General features: G+C 39.3%; 2 protein-coding genes across 5 annotated transcripts in view; both read left to right on the top strand.

Annotated features, from left to right (window-relative positions):
* Nucleotides 1-13,010, top strand: part of LOC128603481 (nucleus accumbens-associated protein 2) — a 45,741-nt gene extending 32,731 nt beyond the window's left edge. For all 4 annotated transcript variants that reach the window (XM_053617946.1, XM_053617948.1, XM_053617947.1 and 1 more), the window contains exons 4-6: nucleotides 603-708; nucleotides 3,991-4,088; nucleotides 4,888-13,010. In XM_053617946.1, the coding sequence (XP_053473921.1) occupies nucleotides 603-708; nucleotides 3,991-4,088; nucleotides 4,888-5,351 (668 nt within the window). In that variant the 3' untranslated portion in view covers nucleotides 5,352-13,010. The remainder of the gene's footprint in view (nucleotides 1-602; nucleotides 709-3,990; nucleotides 4,089-4,887) is intronic.
* Nucleotides 13,011-14,161: 1,151 nt separating this feature from the next.
* The window catches only part of nup214 (nucleoporin 214), a 28,203-nt gene continuing 23,943 nt past the window's right edge, over nucleotides 14,162-18,421 (top strand). The window contains exons 1-9 of the mRNA XM_053618586.1: nucleotides 14,162-14,380; nucleotides 15,010-15,205; nucleotides 15,663-15,814; nucleotides 15,933-16,131; nucleotides 16,580-16,650; nucleotides 16,748-16,811; nucleotides 17,657-17,760; nucleotides 17,846-17,952; nucleotides 18,054-18,120. Coding sequence (XP_053474561.1) covers nucleotides 14,348-14,380; nucleotides 15,010-15,205; nucleotides 15,663-15,814; nucleotides 15,933-16,131; nucleotides 16,580-16,650; nucleotides 16,748-16,811; nucleotides 17,657-17,760; nucleotides 17,846-17,952; nucleotides 18,054-18,120 — 993 coding nt within the window. The 5' untranslated portion in view covers nucleotides 14,162-14,347. The remainder of the gene's footprint in view (nucleotides 14,381-15,009; nucleotides 15,206-15,662; nucleotides 15,815-15,932; nucleotides 16,132-16,579; nucleotides 16,651-16,747; nucleotides 16,812-17,656; nucleotides 17,761-17,845; nucleotides 17,953-18,053; nucleotides 18,121-18,421) is intronic.

An 18,421-nucleotide genomic window follows, 5' to 3' on the forward strand; every position in this document is an offset into this window, starting at 1 on the left:
TCAAGTTACAGCTTTACCTCTGACTGTTACAAGGCGCTGACACTGGAGGCTCCTTCCTTCCGTAAACGTTAAATAAACATTTCATCGTTTTCGCCTGGAGCGTCCGTCGTACAGGTCCCTGCGAGTGAGCTGTTATACGTTATAGAAAGGATAAGATATCAGAACGAGCGCACTGACTTGCAGCCGCACTTAACCGGGAAATTAATCAACACCTTCTGACCAATCAGAATCCAGAATTCTAACAGCGCTGTGGTGTAAAAGATTATTTCGATGCTTTAAATGACCCCTTCAGGACCGACCGTATTTAAATTTACCTCATGTGCGTCATTTTGCCCGCAAGTTGTTTGCTCGGGTGATGTAATGGACCTTGTGCAGTGTGTTCCTGTATTGCCATGTGTGTGTGTGTGTGTGTGTGTGTGTGTGTGTCTGTGTGTGTGTGTGTGTGTGTGTGTGTGTGTGTGTGTTATATTTACATTCTGGGGTTATTTTGTGCCACCAGAGTTGCAAACACACTACTGTGGGACAACAGAGCACTGTTTATGGACACTGTGTGTGTGTGTGTGTGTGTGTGTGTGTGTGTGTGTGTGTGTGTGCGCACGTAGGTACGGGAGTGTTCATGACCAGAGGACAGCTGATGAACTGCCACTTGTGTGCCGGCATTAAACACAAGGTCTTGTTGAGGCGACTGCTCGCTACGTTCTTCGACAGGTTTGTGGGAAAATTCCTCGTCTCTGATTGGCTGGCTGGTGTCCGTTATTTCCGGAACATTCTAAAGCAGAGTTGCTCAAAGTTTTGAGTACATGAAATTTTTGTAAATTGAACATTTTTAAATTGACACTTTTGGAAATAATGGTTTTAATATTCAGTAAAAACCTAGATGTACCGAGATGTCACCGTAGCAACGGTCATGTAGCCTGTGCTAGCCTATTGATGTAGCTGATGAGGTTACTGAAGTGATAAAATAATTTAAAATAGATATAATAATGGTTTTATTTCTCATCATAATAACTGGAGAGATAATGCATCTCTGGTTATTGCTTGATCTCAGGACGCTATGTTCGCTACAACCTTCACACACCTTGCGTAAGAACTCCGCAGTTTAACGTCTGCGATATGAGAGAATGATTGACAGTTGTGTAGTTGTTTTTTTAACTCTCCCATATTAACTGACTCCCAGGAAGCCCCGCCCCCTTCAACCCATCCCATATTATTACACAACAAAAACCTATGGCGTTGAATTAACACCTACAGTGTTTATATATGACCAAGTGGGCACAGATGAACTCTGAAAACATACACTGAACTCTCAGTGTATGTTCAACTTAGACATGTATATATTTAACATTATACATGTTATATAACATTAGACGCGTATATATTTAACATTATACATGTTATATAACATTAGACGCGTATATATTTAACATTATACGTGTTATATAACATTAGACGCGTATATATTTAACATTATACGTGTTATATAACATTAGACGCGTATATATTTAACATTATACATCTTTTATAACATTAGACGCGTATATATTTAACATTATACATGTTTTATAACATTAGACGCGTATATATTTAACATTATACGTGTTTTATAACATTAGACGCGTATATATTTAACATTATACGTGTTTTATAACATTAGACGCGTATATAGTTAACATTATACATGTTATATAGCATTAGATGCATATATATTTAACATTATACATGTTATATAACATTAGACGCGTATATATTTAACATTATACGTGTTTTATAACATTAGACGCGTATATAGTTAACATTATACGTGTTTTATAACATTAGATGCGTATATATTTAACATTATACATCTTTTATAACATTAGACACGTATATATTTAACATTATACGTGTTTCATAACATTAGATGCGTATATATTTAACATTATACGTCTTTTATAACATTAGACGCGTATATGTTTAACATTATACGTGTTTCATAACATTAGACGCGTATATATTCAACATTATATGTCTTTTATAACATTAGACGCGTATATATTTAACATTATACGTGTTTCATAACATTAGACGCGTATATATTTAACATTATACGTCTTTTATAACATTAGACGCGTATATATTTAACATTATACGTGTTTCATAACATTAGACGCGTATATATTTAACATTATACGTCTTTTATAACGTTAGACGCGTATATATTTAACATTATACGTGTTTCATAACATTAAACGCGTATATATTTAACATTATACGTGTTATATAACATTAGACGCGTATATATTTAACATTATACGTCTTTTATAACATTAGACGCGTATATATTTAACATTATACGTGTTATATAACATTAGACGCGTATATATTTAACATTATACGTGTTTTATAACATTAGACGCGTATATATTTAACATTATACGTCTTTTATAACGTTAGACGCGTATATATTTAACATTATACGTCTTTTATAACGTTAGACGCGTATATATTTAACATTATACGTCTTTTATAATGTTACACGCGTATATATTTAACATTATACGTTTTTTATAACGTTACACGCGTATATATTTAACATTATATGTCTTTTATAACGTTAGACGCGTATATATTTAACATTATACATCTTTTATAACGTTACACACGTTTATATTTAACATTATACGTTTTTTATAACGTTACACGCGTATATATTTAACATTATATGTCTTTTATAACGTTAGACGCGTATATATTTAACATTATACGTGTTTTATAACATTAGACGCGTATATATTTAACATTATACGTGTTATATAACATTAGACGCGTATATATTTAACATTATACGTGTTATATAACATTAGACACGTATATAGTTAAGATCAGTTCACTTTATTTATTTTTGATGCATCAAAATGGTCCCAAAAAAACCCTGCAAATTGTAGGTCTGTAGCGATTGGATGATTTGGATCGACGAATCAAATTAGAATCAAATTATGTCTAAAAAATTTTATTGGCTAAGAAGGTGATTTTCGTGTAATGCCGAAGCTTAAAATAATAAAATTAATAAAAAATATTAAATAATAGTTTAAAAAAAGAATAAAAATAATCCATCTCTACAGCATCATTTACAAATTTACAAAAATTCACAAAAATTGTCGCAAATCAATCGGAGGATACTAAATCTTATTTTATCGTACGTAGAAACATCGTCCGTGTGGAAACATTTCACAGCCTCCATAAGTGACAATACGAAAGAGAGTTATTATTATTATTAATAATATTATAATGATTATTATTATATTATTATTAATAATAATATTATAATGATTATTATTATTAGTGTTTTTTTCTGCATTTTAACTTCAGTGGAACTATGCATTATTCCTCTTCAGGGTTGGCGTGTCTGTATTAAATGTTATCTCGTGTGTGTGTGTGTGTGTGGATATATTTCAGCACATGATCTATTGTTTATGACTGGTATTGTTTGAAAAACGTGTTGGAATACGTGTAGCGTGTGATGGCCAAGGGGCAAGGCGTTGGTCTTGTAAAGCAAAGATCACAGGTTTGATCGCGCCGTTCAGAAGCTCTGTCAGCGAGTCGCATGTGAAACATGTTCCCCCGAGCTACAGAGACTTACTGAGGAGCTGCCTCACTGCTGAAAGTTCTGCCCCAAAAACCAGAAGGTCATGAGTTCGAATCCCACCACAGAGAAAAAAAACAAAGATGAAAAATATCCATCAAAGACCTTTTCTTAGGGCAAAAACTAAATGATTACCAAATAATAATACCCTTTTCTGCCCCTGTTGATTCAGGCTCAGTCTTGTTTTATGTGTTTAATGTGTGTGTGTGTGTGTGTGTGTGTGTGTGTGTGTGTAGATATTTAGATGGAAATGTGCTGATAGATGGTTGCTCATGTGTTTTGTTCCCCCTGCGCCCCCTGGTGGATGTGTGTGTGTGTGTGTGTGTGTGTGTGTGTGTGTGTGTGCGCGTGTGCGTGCGTGTGCACAGAAACACTCTGGCGAACAGCTGTGGGACTGGAATCCGTTCCTCGACCAGCGACCCGAGCAGAAAGCCTCTGGATAGCAGAGTTCTAAACGCCGTGAAACGTAAGTTCGAATTTTTGTGATGTAACTATTTCAAATACAATTATAAATGATATTAAATGTCCATAAACATTTATTAATGAGTTGATCCTTATCTGTTAACTTTTTAATAAAGGTGTGTTTACAATATGACATGCAACTCAATATGATTTGACTTTAATTTGTAAACATTTTACAAAACTGACAAGCACACAAGCCACGCCTACTTCACTGGGACTGACAGATACACAAGCCACGCCTCCTTCACTGGGACTGACAGATACACAAGCCACGCCTCCGTCACTGGGTCTCACAGATACACAAGCCACGCCACCGTCACTGGGATTGACGGACACTGAGGGCAATCCTCTATCAATAGGACTGATAGACAAAGAGACCACGCCTCCTTTACTGAGACTGACAAATACAAAGGCCACACCTTCTTTACTGAGACTCACATATATACAGACACACTAAGACAAACAATTTTGAAGGCCATGCCTTTTACTTAAGATGACAGATACACAGGCCACACCTTCTTTGCTTAGACTGACAGACACACAGGCCACTCCTCCTTTACTTAGTCTGACAGACACACAGGCCACGCCTCCTTTACTTAGACTGACAGACACACAGGCCACACCTCCTTTACTTAGAACTACAGGCACACAGGCCACGCCTCCTTTACTAAGATCAACAGACATACAGGCCACGCCTCCTTCATTGTGATTAACCGATAAAGGCCACGCCTCCTTTACTCGTTTCAGATGGTTTATCTGGCAGTTAAATGTTTTTTATTTGTCCTCTCTCTCTCCTTTCTCAGTCTACTGTCAAAATTTCGCACCCAACTTCAAAGAGAGTGAGATGAACGTGATCGCCGCCGACATGTGCACCAACGCGCGCCGCGTCCGCAAACGATGGCTGCCCAAGATCAAGTCCATGCTGCCCGAAGGCATCGACATGTACCGTGGCACTGGGGCGGGGCTTAATCTGAGCGTTCCGTTGACCTTTGACCCAGACTTCAAGCAGCTGCCGCTGTTCGGGGAGCGTAAGGATGCTGTAAGAACTCAGCAGCCGCTGGATAACGAGAGTGCGGAGCTCATCGAGGGCCAGGCGGAGGAGGAAGAGGAGGAGGAGGAGGAAGGAGCCTTGGCTGAGGGAGTGGAGGAGACTTTAGGGGCCAGTCCTCTTCTTCTAGGGGTCGAGGGCGGAGTTCAGGGTCGTCCGGCGCATGACGGACAGCAGGAGGAGGAGTTTGGGGAAGGTCTGAGGATAAACGGGCAGTGAAAAGCGGCTGGTGTTTTGGCAGAAGCCGGGCTGTGTTTCAGTACTGTTTTTAATGCGCCTTTATCAACAAGACTGAATGTACAGGTACAGGACAGGTGTTCCGATACTTCATCAGCTTAAGTCAAGTACGTTAGATGACCTTGTGAATGTTGTTCTGATTTTAATAAACGGCAAATAAGAGCAGAAGGAAAAAGGTGCAAGATTGACAGGCACAGAGGCCACGCCTCCTTACCTAGGCCCGTCACCGGGCACGCCTCTTTTATTGAGACTGATAGACAAAGAGGCCACGCCTCCATCACTGGGACTTAGAAGCAAAGACACCAAGCCTGCTTTACTGAGACTGATATATATATACGAAGGCCACGCCTCCTTTACTGAGACTGGTATACATATATCTAGGCCACACCTCCTTTATTGAGACTGATATATACGAAGGCCACGCCTCCTTTACTGAGACTGATACATACGAAGGCCACGCCTCCTTTACTGAGACTGATACATACGAAGGCCACGCCTCCTTTACAGAGACTGATATATACGAAGGCCACGCCTCCTTCACTGAGACTGATATACGAAGGCCACGCCTCCTTTACTGAGACTGACAATCACGATAAAAGAGGCGTGGCCTCAGACTTTTCTTTTTATACAGTACCAAGGTTTCACCCGATTTAAAAAATGCTCTCCTCAGTACACACTCCAGGTGTGAATTTTTTTCCGAGTCAGTAAAGACGAATTAAAAACGGTATCGGAAACACGTGCAGCGGTGCATGCTGGGTAGAGTGGGTTTAAAGGACAAACACAGGCATTGCTTATGTACGTAGAAAAGAAAGATTTGCGCTCGTGCTGAGATGAAGCACTTCTTTATACACCGATCTTTTAGCCAAAAAGTGCAGTGGAAGTCGTTTGTAAACCTCTCACGAGACCCGAAAGTACCTCAGTGACCTTCCTCTGGAGAGATTTTTTCTTTTTGCGATCCGCCGAATGTTCCGTACTTTCCAGGAAAACGAAAGCGATCCAGCGTCCGTCGGGAAAACAGCGTGCCCGCGAACGGCCGTGGCTGACGAAAGCGCCGACTCTTTCAGGATCTCGGTCCAAGATACCAAAATAACATTTTAAATGGATTCTCTGGCATCTCTGGGGGGGGGGGGGGGGTTCCATGTCCATGTCTGAAAGGATGAATTGCCCCGTTGCTATGGCGATACGATAGACACCTGGGAACTTTAATAGTACATTAATAAAAGTCACCTGGCGAAATGGAAAAGCCGGTTCACTGAAGGGGAAAGGACGTGTAACGTGAAGGACACGTATTTGTAGTTACGTTCGCTTTGCGTGTGATTTTTATTGGCCGATCAGAGCTCAGTCTTGTGAGCCAGTGCGAAATTTATTTAGCATGTCTTCTTGATAAACAGGTTTTTCCATAATAAAAGCACAGGATGAGATTTTTTTCCAGTACGTATTCAGCGCATCATTTAGGGCCTTCTTTAATGTTTACCAGTTAATATTGGTAAAATTCTGAATTCCCAACATCACAGGTTTCACGTAAAGACGTTTGACGGCCGCCCCCAGACTTCCATCGTCCACGAGTTTGGCGTAAACACGTCTCCAGCTATGTTCCGGCGACGGATTCAATCCCGGTTCCTGGTAATCACGTACACGTTGCAGTTGTGATGTATGGAGATTCTAGAAGCGATGCCTGTGTTTGTTTAAAACAGCCTCGGCTGTCATTTACAATAATACTGAAACAAAAAAGAGCATTTTCCCGGGGGACGGAGCGCGTACGTACGAGAGCGCATCCTGGAGCGTTTAAAGCCGGGACGCTTGCATGCAAAACGAACAGGATACGATCCACAGAACCGCAGCGTCGCAAATTAAATACCGACCCGTCTCGATGGTTTGTTGTTTTATTTCCCTCCAGCATCTGGATGGGGTCGAGTCGGACTCCATCGTGGCCCTGTCTGGGAAAACAAACGAACTGATTGTCACTGTGAGGGGAAAGAAGAAAAAGTTGGTGGGTTTTTTTGTTGTTGTTTTTTTTTTTTTCTTGCTTATGGTTCTCTACTGTAAATTATTTAATGTGAGACTGGTATCGTTTTTATCATTTTTGCTGGCTTTTATTGTCGTTTTTTTTTTTTGTTGTTGTTTTTTTGCATTTGCACTTGAACTGAGGGAGGTGACTGAGTAACCGAAGTGACTTTAGCTCTTCGCCCCTTTCTTGTTCTCCCTCGCAATCGATTACGAAAATCCGACGAAGAAATTTCAGTGAAATTTCAACACTACGAGATCGGACACTTTGTTTTCTCTTCTTCCTTTTTTTTTTTTTTTTTTCCTTTTTGGTTTTGTTTTTCGTTTTTTTTTTTCTTTCTTTCTTTCTTTCTTTTTTAAAGATTTAATTTCGTATTCACGATGCATGATCTATAGCGGATCTATAGCGGCGCGCTCGTCTTTTCCCGCGTGTGTGTTTCTAAGTCACGATATACAGTAATGCTCAGTTTCCTGCGGAGTGTCTGACTTCGCAGCACTTTTCTCCTGAAAGATTGCGAGAGAGAGATGATTGTGCACTCTGGAGTTTTCCCAGGACACAGCAATGAAGAAATCCAAGTTCTTTTTTTTTTTCTTTTTTTTTATTTTGAACAGAACATCATCAGAAGGAAGAGAGAGAGAGAGAGAGAGAGAGAGAGAGAGCGAGAGCATTGCAGAGTTGTGGTTTGAAAGCCAGAGATTGGATCAGAATATTGTTTTCTCTCAGTCAGAATCTTCAGGTTTGTTGAAATTGCCTTTAGAGGAACGTTTTAGCCAAAAAAATCAGACGCGTACGGTTTCACCTCGAACCCTAATGCGGTCGATCGGCCGGCGTTTTTTCGGCTCGCGGCCTGGAGCTACGAGGATAATGTAGCTAACAAGTAGTCCTACAAGTTTAATCCAAAAAAAAAAAGATTTTTTAAAATCATGCTAAGATCTTCCAGCTTTCTAACCGCGAGAGGCGGGGCTTACGCTACGTTATAAAACGTTAGGTAGTTTGTTAGCACAAATCGCACTTTGCTACTTTTTACGTTGCGTTAGGATTCAACGAACCGCTCGCAATGAAATTCTCTCATGTAACACCTGGAATATTCCAGGTGAAATATCCGGATGGCTTTATGAGTCATGTGACTCCAGCGTTGCCTTTCGTCCGCCTACCTTCTCTCTGTGGTGTCAGTTTGCGCTTTTAGAAAGAAAGAAAAGGAACATTTCGAAGCGTTGATCGGTTTGTCCGGGAGTCATGGGAACATTTAAAGAGAGAGGGTTTTCCAAGCAGGCCTTGTGTTAGACTTGGGCTATAGCATGTGTTTATTGTTTAAAAGAAATGAAGGGGGTGTGTACATGTGGTGAAATTCTAACGTAAACGTACGGGAAGCTGAACTAAACGACACATGCGTGATGCGTGATGCGTGACCGTATGACGAGGGAGATAAACGCGAGACTAGATTAGTTCATTAGTCTATTTGACACCAGTGCTGATGTTTTTTGGTTTTTTCCCATTTCCTTAGCAGACGCATCATCATCAACTACTTCCATTTCTATTATTTTACATGGTGTAAAATCGAACGTAAGTGGTCCAGCGGGGCATTGCGGTGGTAATGAGGGATGTTTTGGCTCTGCACTGCCCCCTAGTTGATAGAGGTTTGAATTTTTTTAGATGCTTTAAGCAGCCCCTGAAAGATTTCGCACTCTCGCGATCGCAGAAATTAACGCAAAGTCAACAAAACTTAGCAGTATTCGGAAGAGCTTGCGATTTTGATCTTCTTTTTACCGCGTATTTTCCGCAGATTCGGGACGAGACACGTCACGTGATGTCATGGCAACGGCCGTTCGGCCAAAGCCCTCTCGTGTTCACGTGCGCCGGACACGAGTACGGCCAAGAGGTCTCGTTTACCAACAAACATCGCTGCGAAAGACTTCACAGAAAAGTGAGAGTGTTAGCGATGATAGTTAGAAAACAATGATCCTTTAACTATACAAGGAACTATACATGGAAATCCCAGACATACTTCGGTATTAATTACATTACAACACCTCTTCAAGTGAAACTAATCCCGTCCGAGCACGTTCCAGTGTTCCTCTACACGGCGAAATTTAATTCCTGTTCATAGAGACATATGACATCATATAGTCTCCTAAACCAGAGGTTCCCAAACTCTTCCAGGGCAAGGCCCCCCAAATGGCATTAACATTTGACCGAGGCCCCACTTTTGCAAGATGTCTTTAAAACACATTAAAAATACAGACTTCTGAATATATCCCCCTTTTTTATTAATAATTACATCTTACATCTTTACAGTACATTACATTAAGAACTGATTGTGTGTGTGTGTGTGTGTGTGTGTGTGTGTGTGTGGTTGTCTGAGAGTGAGAATTTATTTTTCACACCAAATTGTTGAGGCCTCCCGGGCGCCCCCTGGTGGCCCCCACTTTTAAAACCACTGTCCTAAACCACATCCACACTCACGTCTATCACTGAAGAACTGGATGCGGGTTTGAGGTGGATATTTGAACAAAACATTAGCCTTGTAGCTCCAGATAGCACACTGCAGACACCGAAATGCCTCGGATGATCAACTACATTTGCGGTAAAAGCGGAAATTTCATCGTATTTAATTATACATCCCTTTTCCTGTCTATTATTACGTAGTAAAGAGGAAACTCAGTGTTTCTAACGAACACATATTGACTCCTAACGCTGTAGATAAATCTGTATGTATATATACGAGGAGTATCAGTGCCTTAACGAGACTATTAGCGTGACAGACAGAAACACTTCCTCTGTTAAACCTCAGTAAGGTGCAGGAGCCACGTGTGATGATGTCGAATCAAGGATTTGGCCTTTTTCTTTCTTTTTTTGAATTGTAGCTACTTAAACATACCTAAGGATTCTGACGATCTTTGAAACTGACTGAATCTTTTCTGGTGCATGTTCATAAATGATTCAAACTATAGCTTTATGTACAGTACAGGCCTCCGAGGTGAAATTCTACGATCCTTCAGTTAGTATGCGTGAAACCGTAGTAAAGAACGTACTGTAAAACGATCCGATTCGTTGCTCTTATAGGAGTTGTATTTAATCCTGCATTTAGGTTCATCTCTTTTTTTTTTTTCTTTCTGCACCTGCAATATCGCAAAATTCGTCTTTCATTTACTTTTCTGACAGGTATTAGGCTCTAAATCTATGTAAACCGTTGCACTAGATGCTGAGAGGAACTCAGAAGAATGTCGATCGCTAAACCGAACGGTGGGAAAGCGCTGTTTGTGGTAGCATAACGCTGTCCGATGTGGAGCGACAGGCTAATTTATAGTTGTAGTTATAGGTGTATGTGTGTGGGGGTTTTTTTTATATATTGTAGATGCTGTTTCCGTCATTAAGACTTCACGGTCTCTAAATTTTGGCACTAATTTTGGCTGATTGCTTTTGCACAAACTGCAAAAGAGGGGTTGGCTTTTTTCCCTGAGATGTGTGAGAGACGTGTCCAAAGGACAAACGATGAGTTTTAAAAACTGATCATGATCATTTGGAGTTTTTGCGTATTTGTATTCCTTCGTCTGTTTGAACAGAGCCGTGAATCATGAATCGTAACTCACCTTGTGAACTTTACCGAAGAGAATTCAGGCCCTTTTCAGTGATTCAGATTATTTGACTCACTGAAAATAAGAGTCGACTCTTTTTGCTCTCAAACAACTCGTTGATGTTATGTCCGGTTTAGAACAAAATGGCAAAGAGCGGACTCTCATAGCTCGACTCTTGTGGTCAAATCTTTTACGTGACTCATGAATCAGTGGTGTACTTCCTGTGATGGGAATTTCTGCTTTTTTCAGTGAGTCAGATCATTTGACTCAGCTCAACAAAAAGAGTTGACTCTTCCAACTCAAAAAAAAATTCGATTCTGTTTAGAACAAAAATGGCAAAGAGTTGTTTTTGAGTCAACTCTAGTATATGAATCATGAATCATCCGTGTGCTTTAGTCATGGGAATCCCTGCTCTTTTCAGTGACTCGGATCATTCAACTCATTTGGCTGGTTGATATTTTGTTCTAAACCGGACAACATTTAGAATTTTTAAAAGATAAACGATGAGGTAGGGGATGCAAGTCATCTGTTTTCATTCTGTTTTTAATCATAAACACGGCCGCAGATGACACACATGCACTGTTTGGACAGATGAATCAACTGAAGATTTATTTGGTTTAAATCGCTTAAATGAATGAAGACGAATGAATTCAGCTCCGATGTTGACAAGAGCTTTCCAAATATTTTTCAGTTCATATACAGTTACACATTCGAGAGCGTTAGCGTTGCCAACATCTACAAATAAAAGACGACAAAGAAGAAAAAAAACATGTCTCTTATACGTGAGTCAGCTCTCGACGTTCACGTAAACGATCCGGCTCAAAGAGTCGACTCGTTCGCGAATGACTCATGACTCATCAAAAAGGCCAAACTACAAGTTTTAAAGCCTGATTGCGAACATCTCTGCCTTTTTTTCAGTATTCGTGTATTGTATTCGAACGGTGCTGTGAGTCGTGAATCATTTTTATGCTTCGTGGATCATAACTCACAAAGATGCTGCTGTTTAGTATTTAATCAGCAGGTATTTCTTAATAAAAACAAATTTTTAAATAAATTCTTTTCTGATGAGGATCAGAGCTCTTTTTTTCTTTTTTTTTTTAAATCTTGGGGTATAAAACGAATTATGCACAGCTGGACCGTATTAAAAAATGTTTCATTCTTGACCTGTTTGTTGATCTGAATGATGATGATGATGATGATGTGTTATTTCTTTGTGTTAAGAAAATCTGCAATAGTTAAATAACGATATCAAGAAGCTTCCGGAACAGTGGATGTGTTTAAATGTGCTGAGATTCTTAAAAACAGGATTGCATAATTGTAAAAAAAATTGGGATTTTTTTATTATTTTTTTTTTTCAGATTTCAGCAAACATTCAAACAGTATCAGTCGATGAATAGATTAGAGAAACTCCTGATTGGATATCAGTTTTAGTTCATTGATGACCTTTGACCCTCGAACCCTTGAATTAATGATTTATGAGGACTGAATTGTGTATTTGTGTGTATGTGTGTGAGTCTTAGAAGAATAATTAACGCCAGCACTTTACCATTTTGGGGTGAAAGCTGGCGGGAAAAGAAAGAAAAGAAAGAAAAGCCATGTGCTCAGAGCGCAGACAATCAGAGAACAAATGTGCACTAATTTTACATTTTGTTAGCACTTAGCTGAAATTCTACAAACCTTTCGCTGCTTTTTGCTTTCAGCTTTTACAGAGGATTTTCTCAGTCTCTCTCTCTCTCTCTCTCTCTCTCTCTCTCTCTCTCTATCCATCTCTCTCATCTCTCATTTTTTGGGGATCTCTAATATTAGAGGTCCAGTTGGTCCCAGGATGCAGAACAGCTGGGGATTTACTCTACACAGACGACTGAGACGCTTCAAACGGCCACGTTTCGGAAAAACAAAACTGTTGTTTACGCCTTTTAACGACTCTGACTGAACGAGAAATTTCCGTTCGAATTCGAACTGGTTTTGACTTTTGACTCTGGTGTCATTCAACTCACTGATTCATTTACAAATGCAATACTGAAATATTTGCTTTCTAATAAAATTCCTTATTTCACCAAACACTCATCTGTTTGTTTCTACATAAGTCATGTTTACCTTCAAAGAGCTCGTTTCACATCACGACGCCGACATGACGTTTTATGTATAAAACGTAATGTCTCATTTATATATATATATATATATATATATATATATATATATATATATATATATATATATAAAAAATTATACTGTAGAATTATGTACATACATTATAAATTATTCAGCTCAGTTCAAGTCTCCATCTACATGTTTCTACAATCAGTGTAGGAAATTGAGGGTTTTAAAATATCTTTATCTGATTATATTTTTTACAGTGTAAAATTAAGTTAGTGTAATATTAGTGTTAAAAAATGTAAAAAAAAAAAAAAAATTACGTGTAAAATTATGTATATTATATACACTTATAAGTGCAGTTTGAAATTGTTTTTTATGTGGGGGAATTACTGAAATGTGCTTATCATCGTTTTTAAAGAAAACACAAACCCTGAAATATCGTTAAGGTTATATTTTGTAGATTAAATAAGAAAACATTGTGGATTCAAAAAAGAAAAATTGTGCTGAGACTTTTGTTTTGAAGATAGATAAATTCGTGTTTTAACATGTGTTGATATGTTAAAACAACCCGATTCGTATTTAATTTAAGCACGAAGATGTGAAGTTAATGTCCTCGGGATGTGAACTCACAACATTCTGGTGACGGAATCTGAAATGCCGAGCCACTGAAATGACGGAAATAACTTTTATATTGGAAAATTTGCTTCCGGTGTCACGTTTTTATCGGGAAGCCAAATGGGTCATTGTTAATGCGAGTGGAGTATTAATGTTTTTTTTATCTCATCGTAAAAGAGCAATTATAAATAAATGCTTAAAAGAAGAAGCACTCATTTCACATAAGAAATATTCAAAATAAAATAAAAAAAAAGATTATGTTTTTGCCTTATTATTTATTGATTCTTAATCGGACTGGTTTTCATAAAACATTTGAATCCTTTAGATTTAAAATTAGTTTTCTCTAAGCACGACGTAAAGCTTTATATTTTATAACCAAAGCAAAATGAAAAAAAACAACGTACTATAATATAAGGACATAGTTTTTATATTTTCTAGATTAAATTCTAATCGAAATTCCTTTTCGGATTTTTTTAAAGCGTTTGGTTAATGGAAGAAGCTTGAGCCTTTTGGCTTTCCATACACGCAGTGCGCGCTCGATTCTGATTCTGTTCTCGCGAAACGGAATAAACAAATTGCGCGTGTACTTGCTAGCTTTGATTACTAAGCTAATGAAGACATTTGTGCCGATTAAAACATTTTAAAATACAATAATTTGCCTGGACAGATAACGGAAAGCCGACAAAATGGGGGACGACACTCCCGAGAGGGAAATGAAGGTAAAAAACTAAATAAAAAAACGATTTAGCTTCTCCGCTAAGCTAGCAATGCTAATATAACTAGTCAGCTAGTAAACTTCAAAGTTTAACTTCGCTAGCCGGCATAAATTGAGTAGTATTTCAGCGTTAGATTTTAATAATAAATTAAGTGATGTATTGAAAAAAAAAGACAAAAATGTATTCCGTTCTGTATTAGCAAGCTAAAAGATAGCTTAACCGGAATTAAATTGACTTGATCGATGTGTTCGTATAGAATAATTAAAATTAGATGGTACACAAAGATTTAATAATAATGTAATAAAATAAACCTTATGTTCACAGATTTTCCGCGTTTATTCCGCGTATAAAATTTAAATTAATCGATGTTTTTAATATCCTATCTGAAAGAGTCGATTCAAAGAGTCGACTCGGTTGGCTCTTTGTACCGACTCTTGTAGATAAGGTATTAAGAATGTGTCGATTCGTTTAAATATTAATATTAAATATCATACACATCATTAATTCGATCACGTTAGATTTAAATGATTAGTTGTGTGTGTGTGTGTGTGTGTGTGTGTGTGTGTGTATATATAAAATTATATAATATTGGTTAATGAATTCTATTATGTTTATATTTTCCTCTCCAATAGGATTTTCAGTTCCGTCAGATGAAGAAAATCCGTGTCTTTGACTCCCCTGATGATTTGCCCAGGGAACGCTCGAGTCTTCTCGCCGTCTCCAACAAATTCGGTCTGACGTTCGTCGGCCAGGGCAGAGCGCTCAAGGTGTTTGTAACTGATGACATCATCGCTGCGGGGAAGGTCAGCGGAAACCCCAACGAGATAGGTAAGATATTTATTATAAAAAGTACGAGACGAGATGATTGTGAGGATGATTTATTTTTTTTTCAGTCTGGAAAGTGTTGCCGAAAACCAGAGTGTGAAAGAATGGAAGTGCGAACAGCCAATCAGATTACAGCTTTCCTGATCCTGTAGGTTGTGGCCAGAAAAGTGTACAGAGCATATCAGGTGCTCTGTGGCTTTTGGGCGGAGCCTCTGAGGCTGTGAGTAGGTGCTGATTGGTTGTGTGTGTAATGTGCGACACCCAGCTGTGCACTTGGCCTTTTCATGGAGTTTTGTGGGTGTCAGTAAAAGCAAACGAGCCGCATCAGGCACGCGCTTTGATCTTTTACGAGTGTTTTGTCTCTCGGCGCTAAAGGCAATCTTTACTAACAGTAACGATGCACTAAGTTTGGATGGAAATCTAGGTTTTGCTTATGTCACTGTCTCGTCGTGTTCCGCAGTGGAGGGCGTGACGTGCCAGACGCTGACCCTTGACCTCCCGATGCACCACCTCGCCCTCAGCAGCGACGAGCTCACCCTGTCGTTGTGTGGCGCTGGCCAGGAAACCGTTCTCACGCTGGACTTCTACGACGTCCGCACCTTCTTCAACAAGGTTTTTTTTTTTTTATTGTTATTATATTTTATTCATTTTTACTTTAAAAGAAAAAAACAACACTGCTCTAAACCTCTAACTCACTTATTTTATTTATTTATTTATTTATTTCCTACAGGCCAGACCGGGCAAGTGTCCGTTCGCGTCCTTTAAAGCGGGCTCCGAGCCGGACACGTTGGTCCAGGATCTGAAATGGAGTCCGGTGGAGGCGTTTAGAGTCGCAGCTTGTCTCTCGGACGGCAGTATGATGGTGCTGGACGTGACGGAGAAAGTCGTAGTGGTCGCGCAACTTCCTGCCTCCGTCGGCATCACCTGCGGTGAGTGTGTATTCTCACACTTCAGCTACTTTCAGTTGGTTTATAGTCATGTATAGTTTTTTATTTCATAAAAACCATATCTCACGATATCAGTGATGTCTCAGAAAAGCATATTTTGACTTGAGATGTTGTGATTTTTTCGATATTATACCGTCTTATTGCCCCGGACTACACCAAAAGTTCTTTTTCTAGATGTTTTATGTAGTATTTTCTATGAATTAATAATTGAAAATGTAACTAATATATTATATTATAAATGTCTATCTATAGCCTAATCATAAAGTATGCTCTAAATATTTTAATTCATTTTTACGAATAGTAAATGTTTACTATTGGATATAAATCAGTCGCTAATAAATAAATAAATAAATAAATAAATAAATAAAATAAAATAAAGCACCGGAGTGAAAATATTAGTGTAGAAATGTGTTTTTTTCCCGCCGTGTAGTTTGCTGGAGTCCTAAAGGAAAGCAGATTGCTGCAGGGAAGCAGGACGCGACGGTGGTCCAGTACACGCCCGTAAGTGTCTCGTTATTCCGCTTCTTCACATCACTGACGTTCTTTCGGGGTTCCTCGCCTTTGACCGTCTTTGGCGTGTGGTTTATCTCCTCTCCAGGTTCTGCAGGAGAAGAAGGTGATCCCTTGTCCGAGTTTCTACACCGCCGACAACCCTGTCAAAGGTAACTGTTTAACGGCGGATCGCGCGCGCTCCTGTTTCCCGCGAAGCCGGGTTCGGGTGCGATCGTGCCGCGCTCACGTCACGTCGGAAAACTTGACCAGAAACGTAGCGGCTGTAGGTTTTATTCGATATTAGCTAGCGTCAGTGTTGAGTTAGCTGTGGACCTGACGCTGAAGCCGTGGTGAAACTGATCATCTGTAGTTTGTTAGTAGATATGAGTAATATAAGCTAAAATTCTAAATTAAATAATGCTAATATAAGCTAAAAATGATGATGATAATAGAGATATTATTACTACATCATAAATGAATAAGTCAGAAAGTATAACTATAATAAAATCAATCTTTATATGTAAACATTTCCAGTTTTAAAAAAAAACAAAAACATTTCTTTTCCAAATCCATTTCCAATCTACAGGATCTGATGTCCGATATATTTTCTCTGATATCCGATGCACCGTTATTTCAAACGAATTCATTTTTTCCCAGGAAAGGAATTTTATGCTTTCGGGTTTATTTATAACGCGTCAAGCTGCGTCTTATGAACTTGTGGGAAGAGAGAGGAAAAACAAGCGGAACTAATGCTGCTATAGCAACTTAAAACAGGAGCGAACTTACTTCCCCGCACTTTGATGTATAACAGTACGGTGTGTCGTTATTTCATAAATAAAATACCGTAATCATTGGTTCATTTCTGTAGTATAAGAGGAATAAACCACTTCAGGATGTGCTGTTAGAGGAAAATAATCAACCTCAACCCTCCAGTAGTGCTCAACTATCATAATGGATCAATTATATAATTGTACTAAAGTAATTAAATGTATTTTTTCTCCCTCCCACCCCCTAGTCCTGGACGTGTTATGGTTAAGCACCTACAACTTCGCCGTGGTGTACGCGGCGGCCGACGGCTCTCCCGAGACTCCGCCCGAGCTCGTAATGGTGTCGCTTCCCGTGAGTCCCGTTTACACACCTGTGGATTAACACGGCGGTAAGCACGGACTCGTTCTAAACCCGTCTCCTTGTTGTGTTCACGCAGAAGAAAGACGAGAAGAAAGAGGACAAGTTCCTGAACTTCGGCGACATCGTGTTTGGGTCGTGCACCGAGAGACAGCACCACTACTTCCTGAACCACGTAGAGGACTGGTGAGACGGATACGACGTCAGAGTGCGGAGATACAATCAGAGTTCGCGTGTAGATCGGAGCGGATTCGTCTTAACTGATGTGTTTCTTTTTCCCGACTCAGGGATCTGATCCTCGCCGCTTCGGCCGCCTCCATCGAAGTCAGCATTATCGCCAAACAAGAGGACAAGGTAATCGAGCGAATCCCCATCGTCCAAATACCGACTGGCTGATGAGGTGCAAACGGACAACGAAACGGATGTCTGGAGGAGGCCATTTTGTAGAATGATGTGTGGACAGGAAATCCGAATCGAGTCGTACCAAATCAACAGTCCAATCTAGCTTATCTAACTCCTTAATCTTTTTTTAAGCATTTAAGAATGATCTCCGTACATTTGGGCTGAAAACATCCAAAGGGTACTCCACAACGCTAGCTAACTCGAGGCTAGCTGAAAAAGGCTTTATTTCAACAAGCCGGTTGCGTTTTTATGG

The sequence above is a fragment of the Ictalurus furcatus genome, chromosome 28, assembly GCF_023375685.1.
Source record: "Ictalurus furcatus strain D&B chromosome 28, Billie_1.0, whole genome shotgun sequence".
NCBI lineage: Eukaryota > Metazoa > Chordata > Actinopteri > Siluriformes > Ictaluridae > Ictalurus > Ictalurus furcatus.